Source organism: Bufo gargarizans, chromosome 8 (assembly GCF_014858855.1).
Source record: "Bufo gargarizans isolate SCDJY-AF-19 chromosome 8, ASM1485885v1, whole genome shotgun sequence".
NCBI lineage: Eukaryota > Metazoa > Chordata > Amphibia > Anura > Bufonidae > Bufo > Bufo gargarizans.
The window spans coordinates 138,327,884-138,349,755 of NC_058087.1; the positions used below are offsets into that span (position 1 = coordinate 138,327,884).

General features: G+C 44.5%; 2 protein-coding genes across 2 annotated transcripts in view; one reads left to right on the forward strand and one right to left on the reverse strand.

Moving 5' to 3' along the window:
* Window positions 1-536: 536 nt before the first annotated feature.
* KNOP1 (lysine rich nucleolar protein 1) lies at window positions 537-20,272 on the reverse strand. The gene is made up of 5 exons (XM_044304787.1): window positions 20,231-20,272; window positions 15,748-16,858; window positions 13,011-13,079; window positions 11,375-11,425; window positions 537-1,090 (listed from the first exon to the last, which is right to left on the reverse strand). Exons 2-5 carry the CDS (start codon window positions 16,852-16,854, stop codon window positions 791-793), a joined length of 1,527 nt encoding a protein of 508 aa, XP_044160722.1. The 5' UTR covers window positions 16,855-16,858; window positions 20,231-20,272; the 3' UTR covers window positions 537-790.
* Window positions 20,273-20,354: 82 nt separating this feature from the next.
* IQCK (IQ motif containing K) overlaps window positions 20,355-21,872 on the forward strand; it is a 68,496-nt gene continuing 66,978 nt past the window's right edge. The window contains exon 1 of the mRNA XM_044304507.1: window positions 20,355-20,415. Within this exon, the coding sequence (XP_044160442.1) occupies window positions 20,355-20,415 (61 nt within the window). The remainder of the gene's footprint in view (window positions 20,416-21,872) is intronic.

Sequence of the window (21,872 nt, forward strand, 5' to 3'; positions counted from 1 at the left end):
GCACATAGGAACATGGGACTAACACAGATGCCTTGAGCTGCCAAGTGCACATGTAACAGGTCAGCCAGTGTCCTAGGTGCAAATCTGCTGCCAGATGCCCTTTTAAGTTCTCAGGATAGGTGAAATATCATATCTGAAGGGGGCGGCAGCACTCAGGTGAGCACTGAGGCCTCTTCTATAGGTCACATGGCCTTTGCACAGACCAGTCCCTTTGAAGTAAACGAGACTGAACTGCCGCATACAATGCACAGTGCAGCGGCCACTTCAAACAGCTGACTGGCGAGGTGCCCGGAGTCAGACCCCCCACCAATGTCATAAATACTTGAAGGTGTTGTCCAAGATTAGAATAAAAAAAACAGCGCCACCCCTGTCCACAGGTTCTGTACGCTATTGCAGCTCATCCCCAGTCACTTCAATAGAGCTGCAATACCGGACACAACCCATGGACAATGCCTCATCCAGGCACCAAAGTCCTAGAAACTTAGCTCTGTAATACAGCATGTGATGGATATATTCAGAATAATCCTAAATAAAGTCATCGCTGATAGTTTTATTTATGATGCCCCATAGTTTGGGCTTACAAGGACTTACATGTCATAAAATCATCTACACATTATGGCAGTGAATAAGGCCACCAGTGGTATCCGGTCAACACCTTTCCTATCTGCTTGCATGAGCAACACGACCTGGACTCCCAACAGTTCCAGTGACCTGAAATATGATGGCCATACACTTCTAGCTTCATCATTTCAAAGATGTCCACTTTTGGCCTGGAATCTGAGTGCAAAATTCAGTCGTCAAACTTTACTGATGTGGATCTAGTTTTGTCAATGTAGAAGAACTTGTTCGGAGCAGGCTGGAAGCCTAAGCCGATGCCTCGGTTCCGTTTCCAGGAAACTGCTTTGTCAAACTCCGCCAGCAGGTTCCTCTCAAGAGCTTGTTCTCCTTCCTTCTCCAAGGCCATATTGGCTTTTACCTGGTTTGAGGTCTCTTGGTTTCCTTTCTTGAATCCACCCAAAAGTCGAAAGAACTTGCTTTGCTGTTCTGGGTTTTGGAAGGCAGCCGTGTCCCACTGCCCAAACTTCGTTCCCTATGTAGTAGAAAAAATAGGGTTAGCATATTCAAGGGCAGTTCATTTGGATAAGAGACTGAAATTTTTTTTTCATAAACTTTAAAGAATTCACCCCTAAAGTTTTGAGCTGTTTTCGTCTGTCAAAGTGCCCCCCCCCAATAAAGAGAACATCTGGAATCTGATGGATGCTATTGAACAGCCAAGCAAGTGTGCATCTTGGGAGTTGTAGTTTTACCACAGCTGGAGTGCCAGAGGTTAGCCATCACAGGTCTATACTGACACTTCATAGGCTGCTGCGCTTTCCTATACAGATGCATAGTACAAATAATATAATGGGAACTTATGGACAATATACAGGTGAAACTCAAAAAATTTGAATATCGTGCAAAGTTCATTTATTTCAGTAATGCAACTCAAAAGGTGAAACTAACATATGAGAGACTCATTACAGGCAAAGCGAGATATTTCAAGCCTTTATTTGGTATAATTTGGATGATTATGGCTTACAGCTTATGAAACCCCAAAGCCACAATCTCAGGTCCCCTTTGCTCAGGGGGTATGGACTAATTAGCGGACTAGAGTGTGACACTTTGAGCCTAGAATATTGAACCTTTTCACAATATTCTAATTTTAAGTTACATTACTGAAATAAATGAACTTTTGCACGCTATTCTAATTTTTTGAGTTTCACCTGTAGGTCTATACATTGGTGTACATCAGAGGCTTCTGAAGGAGGTATGCACTGGGAAATACTCAGCATATACCTCTAAAGGGAGCCTCAAATATAATGTGAACAGAGCCTCAGAAGAAATATGTGCTCGCACACATCCGTCCATATCCATTGTGCTGCTAACTACACGGAGATGGAAATTCCATTCATTCTGATGGGTATTGAGTGTTAAACGTCACTCTAGACCAGGAATCAGCAACCTGTGGCACTCAAACTGTGGTGTAACTACAACCCCCAGCATGCACACTTGCTTGCCTGTTCTCAGAACTCCTATAGCAGTGAATGGAGCATGCTAGGAGTTGTAGTTTTACCACAGCTGGAATGACACAGGTTGCTGACCCCTGCTGTAGACATAGTCAAGGTACTTCAGCAGGAATTCACATTTGGGGATGATTTATTGCCTTAAAGGGGTTGTCCGGTTTCTGATACTGATGTCCTATTATCCTTTATTACCTCTGATATTCACTTTGGAACCTGCTCCTAGTTTCCTAGCTCCCATGGATGTGATCTGTGTGTCCAGGATTCTGTGGTATAGTCCCTGCACACTGCCTTGTGTGTACTTTCCACCCTCAGCTGCCATTCATGGATTCTCTCCCCATCTGTATACAGCCTCCTGCTGCAAGGGAGGGGGAGAGCAGTAACAGGAGCAGAGCTCTGACAGATTTATGTCAGATTCGCCAGCTAGGTGAAGGAGTTGCACACACACTACAGCAAAAGAGTAGGAATTTATTTTTAAAGGGGTTGTCTCACTTCAGCAAATAACATTTATTATGTAGAGGAAGTTAATACAAGGGATTTACTAATGTATTGGGATTGTCCGTATTGCTTCCTTTGCTGGCTGGATTCATTTTTCCATCACATTATATACTGCTCGTTTCCCTGGCTACAACCTCCCTACAATCCATCAGTGGTGGTCGTGCTTGCACACTATAGGAAAAAGCACCGGCCTATTTGGTGGCTGGGACCGTGGCAGCGCACATGGGCCAGTGCTTTTTTTTTTTATGTGCAAGCATGACCACTTCTGATGGATTGCAGGGTGGTCGTAACTATGGAAACGAACAGTATATATTATGTGATGGAAAAAGGAAGCAATATGGATAACAACAATACATTAGTAAGTGCCTTGTATTAACTTCCTCTACATAATACATGCTATTTGAGAAAACCCCTTTAATAAACTTAACTAAATTGGTAAATTTTGCGAATGAGCAATAAAAAATAAATTCAGTGCAAGGACAGGAGAAAGTGTGACAGTTTCTAATATCATTGCTGGCCTCTTATTATGCCTGCGCATGCAATGATCCTCCCCTGTTCCTGTACCCCTGCATAACCGGACATGGACTGGATCTAGATACTGAAGACAATGACAATTCTTTTGTTTGCTCAGCAACAACAATGTGATGCTATCAGTTTGGAGCGGAGAGGTGAGACACTTCCCGAATACTAGCAGTCAGTGCCAAGATGCATACAAGTTTCCTTGGCTATAATGGTGGCCGGGAGCGTATGTGTGCGTCCCTGCTAGACAGGCTATTATGTACTGTACTTGCATTTTGATGTGCGTGCTATTGTTAGTGCGTAAAGCCAACTTCACTGCTAAACGTCGTAGGCTTTCCAAAGGGTGTCATTAACCCATTGTCACCCTGGTGCACATAATTACCACATTTCAAGATCTTCCTTTTCAAGAAAACTGCAGGCAATTATTCGCCCGGCAAACACGGCGCTACTAACCTCTCCCCAAAGACTAAATGATTACCCTGCCGAACTCCAGTAGGCGGGGGCTAATAATCAGCCGTGGACAAATTGCTACAATTCTTCAGCGACTTGTCACGCCGTAATGCTTTGGGAGCTAAAATGAAATCTACAATGATAATATGAGATCAATTGACTTCTTCATTTACATTAGAATTGCTCTTTTTGCTTTGAATTAGGCCCCATTCACACATCCGTATTTTTCCTTTCCAGATTTACGGTCTGTTTTTTGCGGATCCGTGTTTCCGCAAAAACCTTCAGGTTTTTTTTTTTTTTTAGAAAAGTGCATCCGCATCTGTTCCGTGTTTGGGCAAAAAATAAAAAGGAAGGAGAAGTAGATGTTGCTAGGGTACAAAAAATAAATAAAAATAAGATCACAAGCCTCTTGCACATGGTCCACAATGCACGGGCACCCGCATGCGGATCGCGGAACCATTCACTTGAATAGGATCCACAATCCGCATCCAACGGTCCATTCCGCCAAAAAATAGTTAGTTTAGATTAGGGACTCGCAAGAGGATGAGGACCCTTGACGTGGGCTTGCGGGCTGAGGTATTTTGTAAAATCCAAGTTTTTTATATAAATTTGGTGTAAATACCTTCTAATACCTCATTTCTAGTTACGTCAATTACACAAATTTAAAAATATATAAAAAAAAATGTATGTCCTCACAGCTAAACACAAACATGTCCCATTTTTTTAAATAAAAATTGTATATGTCTGCGTTCAGCTTTGACCAAGGACTACACCAGACGTAATGAGGCCCGCGATCCACAAAGAAAATACCTCTATGCTGAACTGCTAAGTATATCACATCATATTTTAATCCAGGCAGACCCTGCAATATGAGCATCATAGGGCAGTGCAAAAGCCGGCCGATCATAGCTGGTGATGTCATCAAAAACACTGCTTGCCTGAAGTATCTGCCCGGCAGTGTGTTGTTGAAAGAGCCCTTTCTATGCACGATCAAGCTCAGGGCAAGGTCGAGATTCAGAACATAAAATGCTCTGCTGCTCATATTGCAGGGTCTGCCTGGATTAAAAGATGGTTATGTCCGGGTTCATCTCTGAACCCGGGCAACCCCTAGTGGGACGGGGACATGATAACTTTTACTGTTTAGGCTGGTTTCACATGAGCGGATGCCATGTGTGACACCCGCTCCGAGAATGATAGCCAAGACCCTCAGCAGAGGCACGGAGTGTTAACATGACTGATAATGCTCCGTGCCTCTCTGTGATCTTTTTACTACAAAATCACAGTGAGATAAAGTTGTCACTGTGATTTTGTAGTAAAAAGGTCACAGAGAGGCACGGAGCGTTATCAGTCATGTTAACACTCCGTGCCTCTGCTGAGGGTCTTGGCTATCATTCACGGAGCGGGTGTCACGCATGGCCTCCGCTCGTGTGAAATAAGCCTTACTGAACTTCCATGCAGCTCAAGCATTGGTGTGATAAAAAAAATAGAAGTAATTATGTACCATATCACAAAAAATAATTTTTATTGTGCGGCCGTTCCGTGTATTGAGGACCGCAAATCGTGGTCCCCCAATACGTGGAACAGATTCAAAAATGTATTGTGCATGAGGCCTTATTTAATAATAATGACCTAAATAGATAATAGGTAATCAATATTAAAAGCAAACATAATTTTAAAAATGTGAACCTTTTTTATTAATAATTTCTAACAAAAGATTAACAGTATAAAACTTTTTTATTATTAACAAAAATACAATTTTTTTATAGGTCATACAATTCCCTCATAAAAGGGCCCGGTGCATGCACGATTGGTGGATCAGGGCGATGACTGGAAGGAATATTCAACTGATCTCTCCTAGATTCATCTAGATAGTCTTCCAGGTGATGTGGCTCCTGGGGGGCAGCGAACCGATCTAGAACTTGCACCATAGCAGAAATGCACCGTGCATGTCGTTTTTCTGGCACACGGCGCAAAAGGTAACCTAGGCTTTTTAACAAAGTTTCCTCCTTGCCTTCAGAGCGATTCCGGTTTAAATATTCCATGACCATAGCATCCACCTGGGTTCGAAGATCTACACCGGAATCATTCTGTTGCTGTCGTCTGCCAGAAGAACGAAACACCTGAGCATTAGCTGCTACAGGGGTTACTGGCTCTGGACGAGGAATTTCTTCCAGTCTTTCCTCGATTACTACAGAAGGCTGCAGTGGTGGATCTTGTTCTGTAGCCTCCTGGTTATCCTCTTCAAAATGTATTCCCTCCACCTCAGCAGACATTGGTTCAGATCCGCGAGCTTCTGACAGAGCTTGAGATCCATGAGCTTCTGACAGAGCTTGAGATCCATGAGCTTCTGACAGAGCTTGAGATCCATGAGCTTCTGACAGAGCTTGAGATCCATGAGCTTCTGAAAGAGCTTGAGATCCATGAGCTTCTGAAAGAGCTTGAGATCCATGAGCTTCTGAAAGAGCTTGAGATCCATGAGCTTCTGAAAGAGCTTGAGATCCATGAGCTTCTGAAAGAGCTTGAGATCCATGAGCTTCTGAAAGAGCTTGAGATCCATGAGCTTCTGAAAGAGCTTGAGATCCATGAGCTTCTGAAAGAGCTTGAGATCCATGAGCTTCTGAAAGAGCTTGAGATCCATGAGCTTCTGAAAGAGCTTGAGATCCATGAGCTTCTGAAAGAGCTTGAGATCCATGAGCTTCTGAAAGAGCTTGAGATCCATGAGCTTCTGAAAGAGCTTGAGATCCATGAGCTTCTGAAAGAGCTTGAGATCCATGAGCTTCTGAAAGAGCTTGAGATCCATGAGCTTCTGAAAGAGCTTGAGATCCATGAGCTTCTGAAAGAGCTTGAGATCCATGAGCTTCTAAAAGAGCATGAGATCCATGAGCTTTTGACTGAGATTGAGATCTCGGAGCTTCTGAAAGATTGTCCACAGTTCTGTTTAGAAAATATTATAATTATTACATTTTATATTACAATTTATGTATTGTTTAAAATTATTAAATAAAATTTACTTACGCTCTCATTTCCATTATCGGCTTTAAAAATCCAAGAAGTCGGGTATACGTGTATGGTTTCTTGTTTTTGAAACCTTCTCCACTCTTTTGTTTTGCATTTATTTCTCGCCGGTATTGGTCCTGGTTGGTGTTCCAGCGCTTTTTTAGTTGCTGTACTATAAAAAAATAAAAATAAATAGATATATATTATAAATTTATTTTAAATAAAACAAATTTGCAAGACAACATTTGTATTAAAAGTCAAATGGCAATGATACTTATTAAATTTCTTTTTTTTAACCTTGCCTCAAATAAAGTGTAATATAGAGCAACCAAAAATAGTACCTACAAAAATTGCAACCTTATCCCGTAGATTCCAACATGGAGTCACTTTTCTGTAGTTTTTACTCTAGGGGTGCATCAGGGGGGCTTAAAATGTGACAAGGTGTCATAAAACCAGTCCAGCAAAATCTGCCTTCCAAAAACAATATGGCGTTCATTTACTTTGGCCACACAGCAGTTTACAACAACATGTGGGGTGTTTCTGTAAACCACAGAATCAGGGCAATTTATACTAAGTTTTATTTGGCTGTTAACCCTTGCTTTGTTACAGTATAAAATTGATTAAAAAGTAAAAAATAGCCCAAAATTAGCTGTTTTTGCACCATTTTTGGTATTTACAACGTTCATCTGACAGGTTAGATTATGTGCAATTTTTATAGGAGCAGGTTGTTACTGACGCGGCAATACCAAACATGACTACATTTTTATTTATTTTTTTGTTCAGTTTCAAATAAGAAAGCAATTTAGAAAAAATGTTTGTTTTTTTATGTCTCCACATTAATAAAGCCACAGTTTATTTTATATTTTTTGGGCAACTGTCTTATGTAGTGGCTCATTTTTTGCGGGATGAGTTGACGGTTAGATTGCTAATATTTTTAGGTGCAGACCAATGCTGCATAGCAACCAATGACGCCGTGTGCTCCTGCACTCACCACCACTGTAGGCCGGGTTTTCACAGACAATTTAAATACAGATACTAACAATTTTTTATACTCACAGATTTTCTCCATTTTCGGGATCGATGCAGCGGACCATGCTGTTGGTAGCATTTCTTTTGCGATTTCCTCCCAAGAGCAGTCTTTTGTTAGACGTTCATGATACACCTCCGCCCGTGTATCCCATAGTGCAGGGCGCTCTTGAATCATTACAATGAACTTTTCTACGTTGATTGCAGACATTCTCCTATTCTGCCACACAACTTTCCCTTGCTCAGAAAGTCACGACAGGGGGCTGTCCTCATTTATTTCTTCTTCCTGCGGATCCGTAATTGCGGATGACATTTGGTACCTTTCCGCGTGTCATCCGCATTTTTGCGGACCCATTGAGTACAATGGGGCCGCGGACCGCAATTTGCGGCCAAAAGTAGGACATGCTTAATTTTTTTTGTGGATTCGCATCACGGAAGTGCGGATACGGACAGCATAGTGAATGCTGTCCGCATCTTTTACTGCCCCATTGAAATGAATGGGTCCGCACCCGTTCCGCAAAATTGCGGAAAGGATGCGGATTGAAAATTGCGGACGTGTGAATGGGGCCTTGGACGTAAATTGCCTGTGTGCTGAATTGCAGAGCGACGAAACTGCATCTCTTTATCAGATTCTGCTGGTTATAGGCCAGGCACAAGGCGAAGTAGGCTCTTACTGGTAAAAGGCAAATTACTGACATTGGCTCTTAAAGGGGTTATCGAACCCCTAAAATGCCTCCCCTTATACGGATTGTACCTACCTGGTTCCCCGGCACCCACGTCACTTCTGACCCCTTTAAGGTGGACATCACATAGATGCCGGATGAACACTCAACAGTTATTCCTCCCGACCCCCCTCGCCATACACCACACACCAATTCAATTCATCATGCCCGATCCTTCTTTCTCCCTACAGATGATGTTGGTACACCCCCATACACAACGTAGGCAGCCGAACCCTTTAAAATCGAAGGGTTTGGACAACCTTCCTTTTTATGAGTACAGGAACCTTAACACTAGTTATGTGCTATGTTATAATATACATTTTTGGGCCTCATCTTTTTATAACCACGTGTGACTGACTGGTGGGGTTAGCCCTCTGCTATGATGTTTCTGTAGCCACATTGACTATAATGGAGAGTGTTATGTACAGCAGACTCTCTGCTCATTTTCCTCTGCTTCAGGGCTCATTCACACGACCATCGGAATGGGTCTGGGAGTAGACCCCTTCATTTCAATGAGGTCACAAAAGATGCGGATGGCACTCTGTGTGCTGTCCGCATCCGTATCTCCGTTCCGCGGCCCCGCAAAAAATATAGAGCATGTTCTATTTTTGTCCGCAATCGTGAATAAGAATAGGCATTTTCTGTATAGGGTTGGCCGTGTGCGTTCCGCAAAATGCGTGACGCACACGGGCCGGTATCCGTGTTTTCCGCATAACACTCACGGCCGTCTGAATGAACCCTTAAACTAGCAGCAGTCTCGTGATTGATGGGGTCCCGGCAGATGGACCTCCACCTACCAGGGCATTTGTCAGATATCCTCCAAATGTCTCTTCAAAAGTCTTTGCCGAAACACCCTTTGATAGGAGTTGTACTGGTTTCTAGAAACAGCACCACATCTATCAGTGAGTTGTGTTTGGCATCTCCACTGAAGTGAATAGGGCTGGTCTGCAATACCACGCACAGCCAGTGCACAGATGTGGCACTGTTTTACATAAAATTAGCCTAATCCTGTTCAGCCCCTTTAATGAGGCAATGCTCTACATCACAAACTAAAGGGTTTCAGGTTCCTTTTAAGCAACTGTACGATAATCATAGTGGTTTTATTATTTGACTGCTCCCCTCGCTTTATTTCATATTACAGTCCCCAACGTTTTGCGCTTGCATATTAAAATGGAAAAAGTCTTTGACCCTATATTTATCTGCCAATGATATGGTTTTGACCCTAGTACCAAGCCCTGGTAAATCTATGCCCTCCACATGCAATAGTATCTGCAGCTACCAACATGTGGCACATGGCTTCCAAGCCACAAGTTGAGGAACACTAAGGGCTCTTTCACATGAGCGCATCCCTTGAATCACGCTACATATGAGAGAGAGACTGTGTAGCCTGGACTACAGACGCAGACAGCATTATCATGATTAATAATGCCGAGTACCTCTGCCTGACCTTTCTGTAACAGAGTCATACTGACATAAAGCCGTCGGTATGATTCCGTCACTGACATAAAGCCGTCGGTATGATTCCGTCACTGACATAAAGCTGTCGGTATGATTCCGTCACTGACATAAAGCTGTCGGTATGATTCCGTCACTGACATAAAGCTGTCGGTATGATTCCGTCACTGACATAAAGCTGTCGGTATGATTCCGTCACTGACATAAAGCTGTCGGTATGATTCCGTCACTGACATAAAGCTGTCGGTATGATTCCGTCACTGACATAAAGCCGTCGGTATGATTCCGTCACTGACATAAAGCCGTCGGTATGATTCCGTCATTGACATAAGGCCTTCGGTATGATTTTGTTACTGACATAAAGCTGTCGGTATGATTCCGTTACTGAAATAAAGCTGTCGGTATGATTCCGTTACTGAAATAAAGCTGTCGGTATGATTCCGTTACTGAAATAAAGCCGTCGGTATGATTCCGTCACTGACATAAGGCCTTCGGTATGATTCCGTCACTGACATAAAGCTGTCGGTATGATTCCGTCACTGACATAAAGCTGTCGGTATGATTCCGTCACTGACATAAAGCCGTCGGTATGATTCCATCACTGAAATAAAGCCGTCGGTATGATTCCGTCACTGACATAAGGCCTTCGGTATGATTCCGTTACTGACATAAAGCTGTCGGTATGATTCCGTTACTGAAATAAAGCCGTCGGTATGATTCCGTTACTGAAATAAAGCTGTCGGTATGATTCCGTTACTGACATAAAGCTGTCGGTATGATTCCGTTACTGAAATAAAGCTGTCGGTATGATTCCGTTACTGACATAAAGCTGTCGGTATGATTCCGTTACTGACATAAGGCCTTCGGTATGATTCCGTTGAAATAAAATAAAGCTCTCGGCATGAATCCATTACTGACATAAAGCTCTCGGCATGATTGCGTTGCTGACATATAGCTGTCAGTATGATTCCGTTACTGACATATAGCTGTCGGTATGATTCCGTTACAGAAGGGTCAGGCAGAGGCACACAGCATTATCTATCATGACAATGCTGTGAGCTTCTGTAGTCCAGACCGCACAATCTGTCTCACACGGAGTATGCTTCCGGCAAGGGACACGCTCGTGTAAAAGAGTCCTAACGAAGCTTTGCTTTCCATATCCTGCAATGACGAGGGCCAAGAAGCCTGAACAGATGAAGGCAGTTGGAATTAACGGCTTTCTACATTTAGGCCGCATGCACAGGACCGTGTGCAATCCGGGAAACACAGCCCCATCTCCTGAACCAATGCAGCCTATCAGACACAAACTCGCTGCACTTTGATGATTTATGATGCAGTGAGTTCGGACAGATGAGCAGCCATCGGTCTGGAAGGTGGCTCGGCTGCCAACGGTCACATGCAGTGACCGTTGGCAGCACGGTAAAAATTACGTATTAGCCTCAAAATCGCGCAGGGTCTTAGCCACAGGCAGCAGCCGGACCATCAGATTTGCATTACCTATCACACATCTCAGTATACTATCACAGTAACATAATGAAGAAAATAAAAATAACTTACAGATAGAGAATTATACTTATAATCTATATGCAGTGTAGCCCCCTCAACCCTGCCCCTAGATTTTACTTCAGAACACGTTCTCTATACAACCTTGGTGTTTCCAGACTCTCGGTCAGTATCCGTTGAAGCTTTTCGTTTTACCTGGAAAATAAGAAAACACAAATATTAATACATAAAAGCCAATTTTACAGAAATTATAATCAAATATAATATGGTAGGATATTGTGTAAGGGCTTCATTCCCACCACGGTTCATTAAAGGGAGTCTTTCACCTCCAAAATTCAGCATACCACCATGAAGGGTTGGTACTCCTAAAAATAACCATATCTTTTTTGTAAAAATCTGGTTCTCTATCTCTAATCCTGAGAAATGCTTCTTTTTATGCAAGTCAAGGTTTCGGTGCACCTTGCTTCCCCTACGTCATTGCTACTGGCTCTGAAATCATAGGGACTGTCAATCAAATAGAGAGGGAGGCACCAGGCGGCACAGCGAACGCTACGGCCCTGCCCATGGTGCAACCTTATTTGCAAAAATTTTTTTTTTTTACAGGGAAAATATGGATATGTTTTTGGGGCACAATACTTGGAGGTATTGTCCACATGCTTTGCAAACTACAGATCTGTGGCACAATCTGCAACATATACGCGTCTTGATTTTGATGCAGAAATGTTACACCTTATGAAATCCGCACCAGAAATTGGCATGTTGCCGCCTAAAATCCACTTGGCTGATACCATAAAATGCTTCAGATTTACTGCACACAAATCCATGGTGTCAAATCCCATGCGGCGGTACGCTTAAAGGGGTTCTGCAGTTTGTTTAAACTGATGATCTATCCTCTGGATAGATCATCAGCATTGATCGGCGGGGGTCCGACACCCGGTCAGCTGTTTGAGAAGGCAGCGGCGCTCCAGCAGTGCCGTGGCTTCTCGCTGTTTACCGCAGGCTCAGTGACGTCACGACTAGTATCAACTAGCCTGGGTGGGGCTAGTCGTGACGTCACTGGGCCTGCGGTAAACAGTGAGAAGCCACGGCACTGCTGGAGCGCCGCTGCCTTCTCAAACAGCAGATCGGCGGGGGTCCCAGGTGTCAGACCCCCGCCGATCAGAGGCTGATGATCTATCCAGAGGATTGCAGAACCCCTTTAAATAAACTGTATAAGGGTACTTTCACACTTGCGTTAAACCTTTCTGGTATCGAGTTCCGTCCTAGGGGCTCAATACCGCAAAAAAAAACTGATCAGTTTTATCCTAATGCATTCTGAATAGAGAGCAATCCGCTCAGGATGCATCAGGATGTCTTCAGTTCAGTCACTGTATGGTTTTTCGACGGGGAAAAATACTGCATTTCCTCCATCCAAAATTCCGGAACACTTGCCGGACTCTGCATTATTTTCCATTGAAATGCATTAATGCCGGATCTGGTACCAAGTATTTCAGAAAAAACGGATCCGGTTTTGTGGTCTGCACATGCGCAGACCTTTAAAAATGTGAAAAAGATAAATACCGGATCCGTTTTTCCGGATGACAACCAGAGAGACGGATCCGGTATATACAAATAGTATCCGTTTGCATGCAGATTGCCGGATCCGACAGGCAGTTTCGGCGGCGGAACTGCCTGCTGGAATCCAACAACGCAAGTGTGAAAGTACCCTAGGACTGTAAGGGGAACCAGTCCATGATCCAAATAGTATATCAGTCTGCTGCCCCATTGCTGATGAATTTACCGGACCACCATGTGCTTCATCTGCGTTTCCATCTCGCGCTGACACCAACTGGACGTCTGTGCTCTCCTCCTATGTAATAACAAGAACGTATTCATTAGTGCCACCTACCCCGCTACATCGGCTGTCAGGGGGAGAGTTGGGAGGCCACCATAGGTGTTAGGCTGCCTTCACACCTCCGGTGTGAAATCAGGCAGGCTATTCCGGCAGAGAACAGCCTCCCAGAGTTCACCGGATCCGGATGCTGACTCCATTAAGTATAATGGAGTCCGGCAGAGATCCGCACGCTGTTCCAGCAAACAAGCGGAGAGTCGGCCAGACACAAACCGCTGCATTCTCCGTTTGCCTGCAGGGATAGCCTGCCGGAGGTGGGAAACTAGCCGTAGATGGTTGACCGAGCCGGACGATCATCTAATGTGTATGGCCAGCTATAAGGCTCATGCACACGACCGTATGCCCTCCGAGACATACGGTCTGTGAGCGGGCCATATATCGCGGAGCAGCATACATCGTGCGGCCAGGAGCGCACAGCATCATAGGTTACTATGATATTATGAGTGCAGGACAGTAGTCCCGCGGGCGGCCCAATGCGCACAGTGTCATAGTAACCTATGATGCTGTGCGCTCCTGGCCGCACAATGTATGCTGCTCCGGGATATATGGCCCGCTCTCACGGACCGCATGTCTCAGAGGGCATACGGTCGTGTGCATGAGCCCTTAGTGATATGAGTTTATGACATCAATGTATTTAACAAGAAAAAACACTGCAAGGTATAATCAGATACGTAGATAACTTTTCATTCTGCAAGTGATTTCCATAAGGGCTCATGCACATGGCCGTTGCCCGGCCGTGCCCATATTGTGGCCCGCAAACACTTGAATGGGTCCGCAATCCGGAAGGTGCGGTGCGGATCGGAGGCACGAACCCCACGGAATGCTTTCCGTGGGGTTTCTGTCCATGCCTCCGCACTGCAAAGAAATAGTGCATGCACTACTCAAGTGAATGGGTCCTGCGTCTGCATACGGCGGCCCTTCGGTCGGTGCCCATGCATTGCGGGCCGCAATTTTTGTGCGCATGAGCCCTAAATCTTGAAAACCTCTTTAGGACTCATGCACACGACCGTTCTGTTTTTTGCGGTCCGCAAACCGCAGATCCGCAAAAAACGGAAGCTGCCCGTGTGCCTTCCGCAATTTGCAGAACGGACCGGGCGGCCCATTGTAGAAATGCCTATCCTTGTCTGCAAAACGGACAAGAATAGGACATGCTATTTTTTTTTTTGGCGGGGCCACGGAACGGAGCAAAGGATGCGGACAGCACACGGAGTGCTGTCCGCATCTTTTGCTGCCCCATTGAAGTGAATGGGTCCGCACCCGAGCCACAAAAACTGCGGCTCGGATGCGGACTCGAAAAACAGTCATGTGCATGAGGCCTTACAGTGGACGGCTCAGCATTTCTTCTACAGTTCTGGTGCATCTTTTCTTAGAAATCTGCTTAGTGCCGTTCCTCTGTTACTCTTCCTGGAAATATCAGAAAACTGACAAAATTGGGGCAGATTTACTAATCATGTAGATGACATAAGCTTAGACAGCCTGTCTAGCCCTGCACCTGCTCCACTTTTCTGGCCCCAAAAAAAAGTTGGCATGTGTGACACATCCAAAAAGGGAGCGTGATGAGGGCAGGGCCAGCAGGCCCCACACATTTATCTTCACTTGCGACAGTTTTAAGCCGTAGATTTCATTCTGGCACACGGAGTGCCGCAGGATGCGCCTAATTTATGACGAGATGTCTGCTTCATCATATTAGGTGCATCCTCCGGCAGCGCAGGAGATTTTCAAGGACCGACATAAAACATCGGTCTTTGATAAATCTCCCCCCGTACACCACATTTTAGGCCCCACCACTTAATGCTAAGCCCCACATTCTTTTCGAGAAAGTCTGCAAAATTGCTGAAACCCTAGTTTCTCTAATTGGCACCATTTTTAGATAGATTCTAGGCACAGACACATTAGTAAATCTGGGTCCAACCAGTTTTGTGCAATGCAGTACTGACAGTGTCAGGACACGCCCTACCTACACAGAGAATGCTTACCAATTTATGTATACATTTCAAGGATCCGGCACAGCCCAGAGGTTTAATAAAAGATGCTCCAGAACAGTGATTTTATGGGGATTACAAGTAGAACAGTGACAGGTCCTTTTTAAAGGGTATGTACACCTTTGGAGGCATTTTTTGTTTATTATTGCATTTTACTAATTTTTGGCAAAGAAAAATCATATTTTCAATTGGCCTTCATTAAAAATATTGAGCCGTTCTGTCACAAAGGGTTAACAGTTTTTTTTTTTTTTGTTTTTTAAACTGTATGACTGGTACTTTCACTGTCATCTAATAAACCTTATCTCTAAGCTACTAAGAGATCATAAACACCTAAGCCACATTGTTATCAGTAAGATAAGGACTGAGCTTTGATGAGTGTTATAATGTCAGAGAGCAGAGATAAGGAGTCCATCTGCTACTGCTCTGACGGAAAAGAGAGAAAATCCACAGGCTGCTAGTAGAGCATCTCAGCTTTGTACAGAAAAAAGGCACTCCATATTGTTAATAAAGACCAATTGAAAAAATGATTTTTAACTCAAAATAAGTACAATGCAATAATAAATAAATTAAAAAATCGCCCACAAAGGTGTACATAGCCTTTAAGAACAACTTTTAGCAAGATGGTGCTCAATGAGGACACGTACTTGCTTCTTGTTCGCGCCTTTGGAATTTTTGGTCTCTTTTTTCTTCTTCTTTTTCGGAACTTCTGTTGTGTCTTCATTTGCACAATGACTCTCATCATTATGTTTCTGCATCTTTTTCCTCTTATTCGTGAACTTTTCCTTTTCACAAGATTTCTCTGTACCATCCACCAGCTCGGTTGTTTTCTCTGCTCTATTTCCCCTTTTCTTCTTCAAGCCTCCTTCGGTAGGAACGTCACTGTCCTCATCTCCGTTCCTTTTCAGGTCAGATTCTCTGTGTTCAATATTTGAGCCCTTGCTCTTTTTCTTTATTTTGGAAACTCTTTGAGAACCTCCACCGTTTTCTCCATGGTGGACATCGTGATCTTCAATGACTTCCTCTGTCTTGACAGAAGTAGCCTTCTTTTTCTTCTTCTTCTTCTTCTTTACCATTGCATGCTCAGATGTCTCAGGCTGGTCCTCTGTAGGAGATCCTGACTTTTCTTCTAGCTCAGAGGCCTCCTTTCTCTTTTTTTTCTTGATGTCCGAGACATCAATGAGAACATCTTCAGTTCCTGGGGCTCCATCCTCAGATTTGTTTTCAGCTGGCTTAGACTTTTTGCGTTTCTTCTTTTTCTCAGTAACTATTTCCTTACTATCTTCTACGGCAGCGCTTTCATCGTTTTTATGCCCTGGATCAATACTTTCAAGCTCCAATGATCCAGCGTCTTCTATATTATTTTTCTTTTTATTCTTTTTAGGGACATCCTCATTCATCTGCAGGTCACATGTTGAACTCTCTTGAGCCAATACATTTTTCTTCTTTTTCTTTTTGTGGGTTCTTTCAGCAGATGTAGGGTCACCCATTTTCTTTTTTGGGAAATCATCATTTTTGTTTGGGTCACTTGATTTTATTTTATTTTTCTTCTTAGAGACTACATCCATTATTTCAGGAACATCCCCTGTGGCCTCGGCTTTCTTCTTCTGCTTCTTCTTCATCATCGTATTTTCATTATTATGACCCTGTGATTCACTTTTCTCTGAATCCTCATTCTTCTGTTTCTTCTGCTTCTTCTTTTTCCTCTCCGTTGGTTTATTGAAGGTTGTAGATTCCTCATCGCTGCCCGTCATAATGCTGTAGGACATTAAAGGTAGAACTTACCAAAAATGCAAGCCTGATAACTCTTCACTGCTGTAAATTGGAAAAAAAATAGAAAATTTAATATGGAAGCCCCACTGATCCCTCCTCAACCTCATAACCCTGGTCATGTTTGAAAGGCATGGTGGTCAAGCATGAGTGCTCTATTCAAACTCTATGGGAGTGATGGAAACAATGAAGCTCTGCTTCTATACACTGAATATAGATCCATCGCTGATTAGTCAGACATGGGAACATTAATATTAGAGAAGATGGAGACCATAGAGAGGACCATAGAGAGAATCATCTGCTTAGTAGCCCCTCTATGAGCCACAACAGAGAGCAGAGAGGATAGACCTTCAAAAAGGCTTATCCATACATTATATAGAGGACTCCCAGAATTACTCCAAAATCACATGGGGTAAATCAGGCAGCAAGTAAACAGTTCTGGATGTTGTTAAGTTACAGGCAAGAAAAATGGGTAAGGACTCACATTTCCATTTTTCACTGGTTTTCATTTTCTGCGGACAGCACATGTACCCACTGATTTTAATGTGTGTCGGTTCACAAGAGTGTTTACTGCCCATGGGTCAGTGAAAAAGATCACGGAGACAGGCAGACATCGGGGATGGCATCCGTGCTCGGTCCGTTTTTCACTGACCACTGGTAGGAGATGCTCTGGAAATTTTCAGCTGAGCAGAGACACACAGAGTGCAAAAAAACGGACACAGGGGCCAAACACTGATTCTTTGTGAACATCTTCATTGATGAAACGTGGACCGATTTTTTCACAGACATCAAACGGACACAGAAATGTGAACGCGGCTGCATTCACGCGGACATATGTATTTTGAGAATGCGGTCCATGTTGCATCTGCATATTTTGTGGACCCATTGACTTCAACGGGTCCGTGGTCTGCATTTTGCCACCAAGTATAGGACATGCTGTGGGATGGATGCGGAAAGCGCACAGATCATCCGTATGTTCCTTCTGCAAAAAGATAGAATATGTCTGCAAAATGTCGACCAGGGACCCATTGTAGTCACCACGGACCGCAAAACAGACACGTGTGCATGAGGCCTAAGCATAAGAATCAGAGAAACTTGGGCTACTTTCACACTTGCGTTATTTGAGATCCAGCAGAGGCTCTAAATACCGGAATTTAATGGATCCGTTTTGATCTTACACTTCAGGAGGCATCCGTTCCGTTAGGATGCAGTTGTGTCGAATTAAAATGGAAAGAAAAACAAATCCGTCACCAAATACAGTAAAACTTAATGGGTGACGGATACGGTTTATTAAGCTCCTCGAAAAACGGATCCGTCACCATTGACTTACATTGTTTTCAGCGCCAAAGTTAGTTTCTTTCTGTTTTTATGACTGGACACAAAACCGTAGCTTGCAGCACAAAACGGAATGCTGCCAGAACGGAAGACCCCCTGATGCATCCTGAACGGATCCCTTTCCATTCAGAATGCATGAGGCTTTTTTCGGGTATTGAGATCCTTTGCCTTAGGCCTCATGCACACGACCGTTGTTTCGGTCCTCATCCGAGCCGCAGTATTTGCGGCTTGGATGCGGACCCATTCACTTCAATGGCAGCGCAAAAGATGCGGACAGCACTGTGTGCTTTCCGCATCCGTTGCGTGGTCCGCAAAAAAAAAAAATAACCTGTCCTATTCTTGTCCATTTTGCGGACAAGAACAGGCAGTTATATTAATGGCTGAATGCGCCGTTCCGCAAATTGTGGAACGCACACGGACGCCATCCGTGTTTTGCGAATCCGCAATTTGCGGACTGCAAAACACACAACGGTCGTCTGCATTAGGCCTTTCACACTAGCAGTAGCCTTCTCTGGCAGGGGAACAGCCTGCCGGATCCGTGCTGCCGCTAGTGCACCGTGCCGCCGGAAGTCAGGCCCCATTGACTATAATAGGGGTGGGCCGGAGATCCGGCTTCAGCACGGCAAACATGCCAAGAGGCGTCCGGAAAGGCTGCCGCTAGTGTGAAAGTAGCCTTAGTTAAGGGCCAAATTGGAATGGTTAGAGCAACCTCCGGCACTCCAGCTGTTGTGAAACTACAACTCCTAGCATGCATACTTGCTCTGCTCTTCTCAAATCTCCCATAGAAATGAATGGAACACGATGGGAATTGTAGTTCCACAGCAGCTGAAGTGCCGATGTTGCTGACCCCTTGGTTAGAGCATCTCTAAATGGCGGGTCTGGTGGAGCGTGCCTCATCAGGACAGAAGCAGATGTTAGGACTGTGGTTTTAAAGGGGATGTCCGACTTATTAAAGACATAAATATTAAAAATATCTGCACCAAAAACCACAGGCGTGAATTTCAGTTTTTGGGGCAGATTTGATGCCGTTTTGCTGCAGATCTCACCCTTCCACTGAAAAGGGTGAAGTCTGCACCAAAAACGGAACAAACAAGTGACATGATGTAGATTCCAGAATCCGCACGGCAGAAAGAAGCAACATGTGCGTGAGATTTCTCAAATCTCATACGTTTTGCTGGTACGTAAATCTGCACGGAAAAATCACGCCTAATCCGCATTGTGTGCAGGTGGCATTAGGCGCCCGACATGTGAATTTGACCCTGGAATTTTTTAGACGGGTTAGGCCTCATGCACACGACAGTGTCCGTTTTGCGGTCCGCCTAACACAGATAATAGCCATGTGCATTCCGCATTTTGCAGAACATCCGTCCCACAATAGAGCAGTCCTATACGTGACCGTGAAATGTGTTCTCATTTTTGTGCAGGGCCGCGGATCGGACATACGGTTGCGGTCAGCAATGGTGTGCTGTCCGCATCTTTTGCAGCCCCACTGAAGTGAATGTGTCCACATCTGACCCGCAAAAAATGTGGTTTTTGCCATTTGTTTTCTTTTTTTATCTTCCATTCCAGCTTTGATACCCCCTGCACCTAGGGTGACCTGCCGGGGGCCCCAACCACAGCACTCCGCCTTCGGTGTCTTACCGCAAGAAAGACAAAAACACAGGGGGTCATTTATCAAAGCTGGTGTAAAGTAGAACTGGCTTACTTGCACATAGCAACCAATCAGATTCCTCCTTTCATTTTCCAAAGCAGCTCTGAAAAATGAAAGGTGGAATCTGATTGGCTGCTATGGGCAACTAAGCCAGTTCTACTTTACACCAGTTTTCATAAATGACCCCCTATGTTTTTGTCTTCCTTGCGGTACACCCCTCCCCCGGACATTTTCTATGGGCTTCTTTGGAGAGAAACAGATTTGTGCACACCCTGCAGAACTACAAGTCTCAGCCTAAGCTGCCACCAGCACGCTTGGGGTTGTAGTCTGCGACAATTGTACAGAAATACCTCAGGACGGGCGACAAGACTCACAGAGAACTGATCCACCCACGTGTTACAGGAGCTACCCGGAAGTCGTAGCCTCGGCCGCCCGCGGGGAATGCTGGGTAAGCGTAGTCTCTGTGTACTCGTTACTATGGCAACCCCTCCCCGTACCATGGCTGCAGTGAGCAATGGAGCGCCTGTCCCCGGGAGTCTATGGCGGCAGATCTGTGCAGGTATCGCGATCATACAAGGGGATGATTCTGTCATCGACTTTATATGTCTGTATACGATAAATCCATACACCACTGCGACCATTTTCGATGATCGGTTGACATCAGTGGTTTTGCCACTGTACAGTTGGGCTGGCTTTTCAGTAGTCTCAGTGAATGGGATTTGACTGAACCTATCAGACCTCTGCATAATAGCAGTCTCCAAGCTGTGATAACTGCAGAACTACAACTCCCATCATGCCCTGACAGATGCAGTTGGAGGGTGACAGGTTGGAGACTATACTGCATTTTTCATCTTGTTACAGAAAGGGGCGTGGCTAGCACTGTGTGATGTCATCAGCAAAAAGTCAGGGGTGCATATTGTATGACATGACAGGGGCCTTTTATTGACAGCAACTGTCCGTCACAAGTGTCCTTCTGTCAGGAAAGCTGCTGTGACATCACAGGTGGGTTGCTGGAACATAAGTGTCTTTCTGTCAGGTAGCTGTGACATCACAGATGTCCTTCCCTCAGGCAAGCTGCTGTGACATCACAAGTGTCCTTCTGTCAAGCGATCTGCTGTGACAACATAGGTGTCTTTCAGTCAGGTAGCTGTGACATCACAGATGTTTTTCTATTAGGCAAGCTGCTGTGACATCACAAGTGTCCTTCTGTCAGGCAATTGCTGTGACATCATAAATATCCTTTTGTGAGTGAAGCTGCTGTGACATCACACGTACTTCTGTCAGAAGGACAGCTGTGACATCATAAGTGTCTTTCACTGAGGTAACTGTGACATCACAAGTGTCCTCTCAGGCCAGCTGCTGTGACATCATAGATGTCCTTCTGTCAGATAGGCTGCTATGACATCAAAAGTGTGTTTCCGTCAAGTAACTATGACATCACATGTGTCCTCTCAGGAAAGCTTATGTGACATCACACTTGGGTTTCAGTCAGGAATGCTGCTGTGACATCCACCTATCTTACTGCTGTGACATCACACCTCTCTTGCTGCTGTGACATCACACCTATCTTACTGCTGTGACATCCACCTCTCTTACTGCTGTGACATCCACCTCTCTTACTGCTGTGACATCACACCTATCTTACTGCTGTGACATCCACCTCTCTTACTGCTGTGACATCACACCTATCTTACTGCTGTGACATCACACCTATCTTACTGCAGTGACATCACACCTATCTTACTGCTGTGACATCACACCTCTCTTACTGCTCTGACATCACACCTCTCTTACTGCTGTGACATCACACCTCTCTTACTGCTGTGACATCACACCTATCTTACTGCTGTGACATCACACCTATCTTACTGCTGTGACATCACACCTCTCTTACTGCTGTGACATCACACCTATCTTACTGCTGTGACATCACACCTCTCTTACTGCTGTGACATCACACCTCTCTTACTGCTGTGACATCACACCTCTCTTACTGCTGTGACATCACACCTCTCT

Excerpts from the sequence above, each read along its gene's own strand:
- KNOP1 (XM_044304787.1), bottom strand. The coding sequence starts at position 16,854 with ATGACGGGCAGCGATGAGGAATCTACAACCTTCAATAAACCAACGGAG. Across the intron at positions 13,080-15,747 it reads AAGGCGCGAACAAGAAGCAA|GAGGAGAGCACAGACGTCCA; the intron begins GTACGTGTCCTC and ends GTTATTACATAG. Across the intron at positions 11,426-13,010 it reads ATGAAGCACATGGTGGTCCG|GTAAAACGAAAAGCTTCAAC; the intron begins GTAAATTCATCA and ends CTTATTTTCCAG.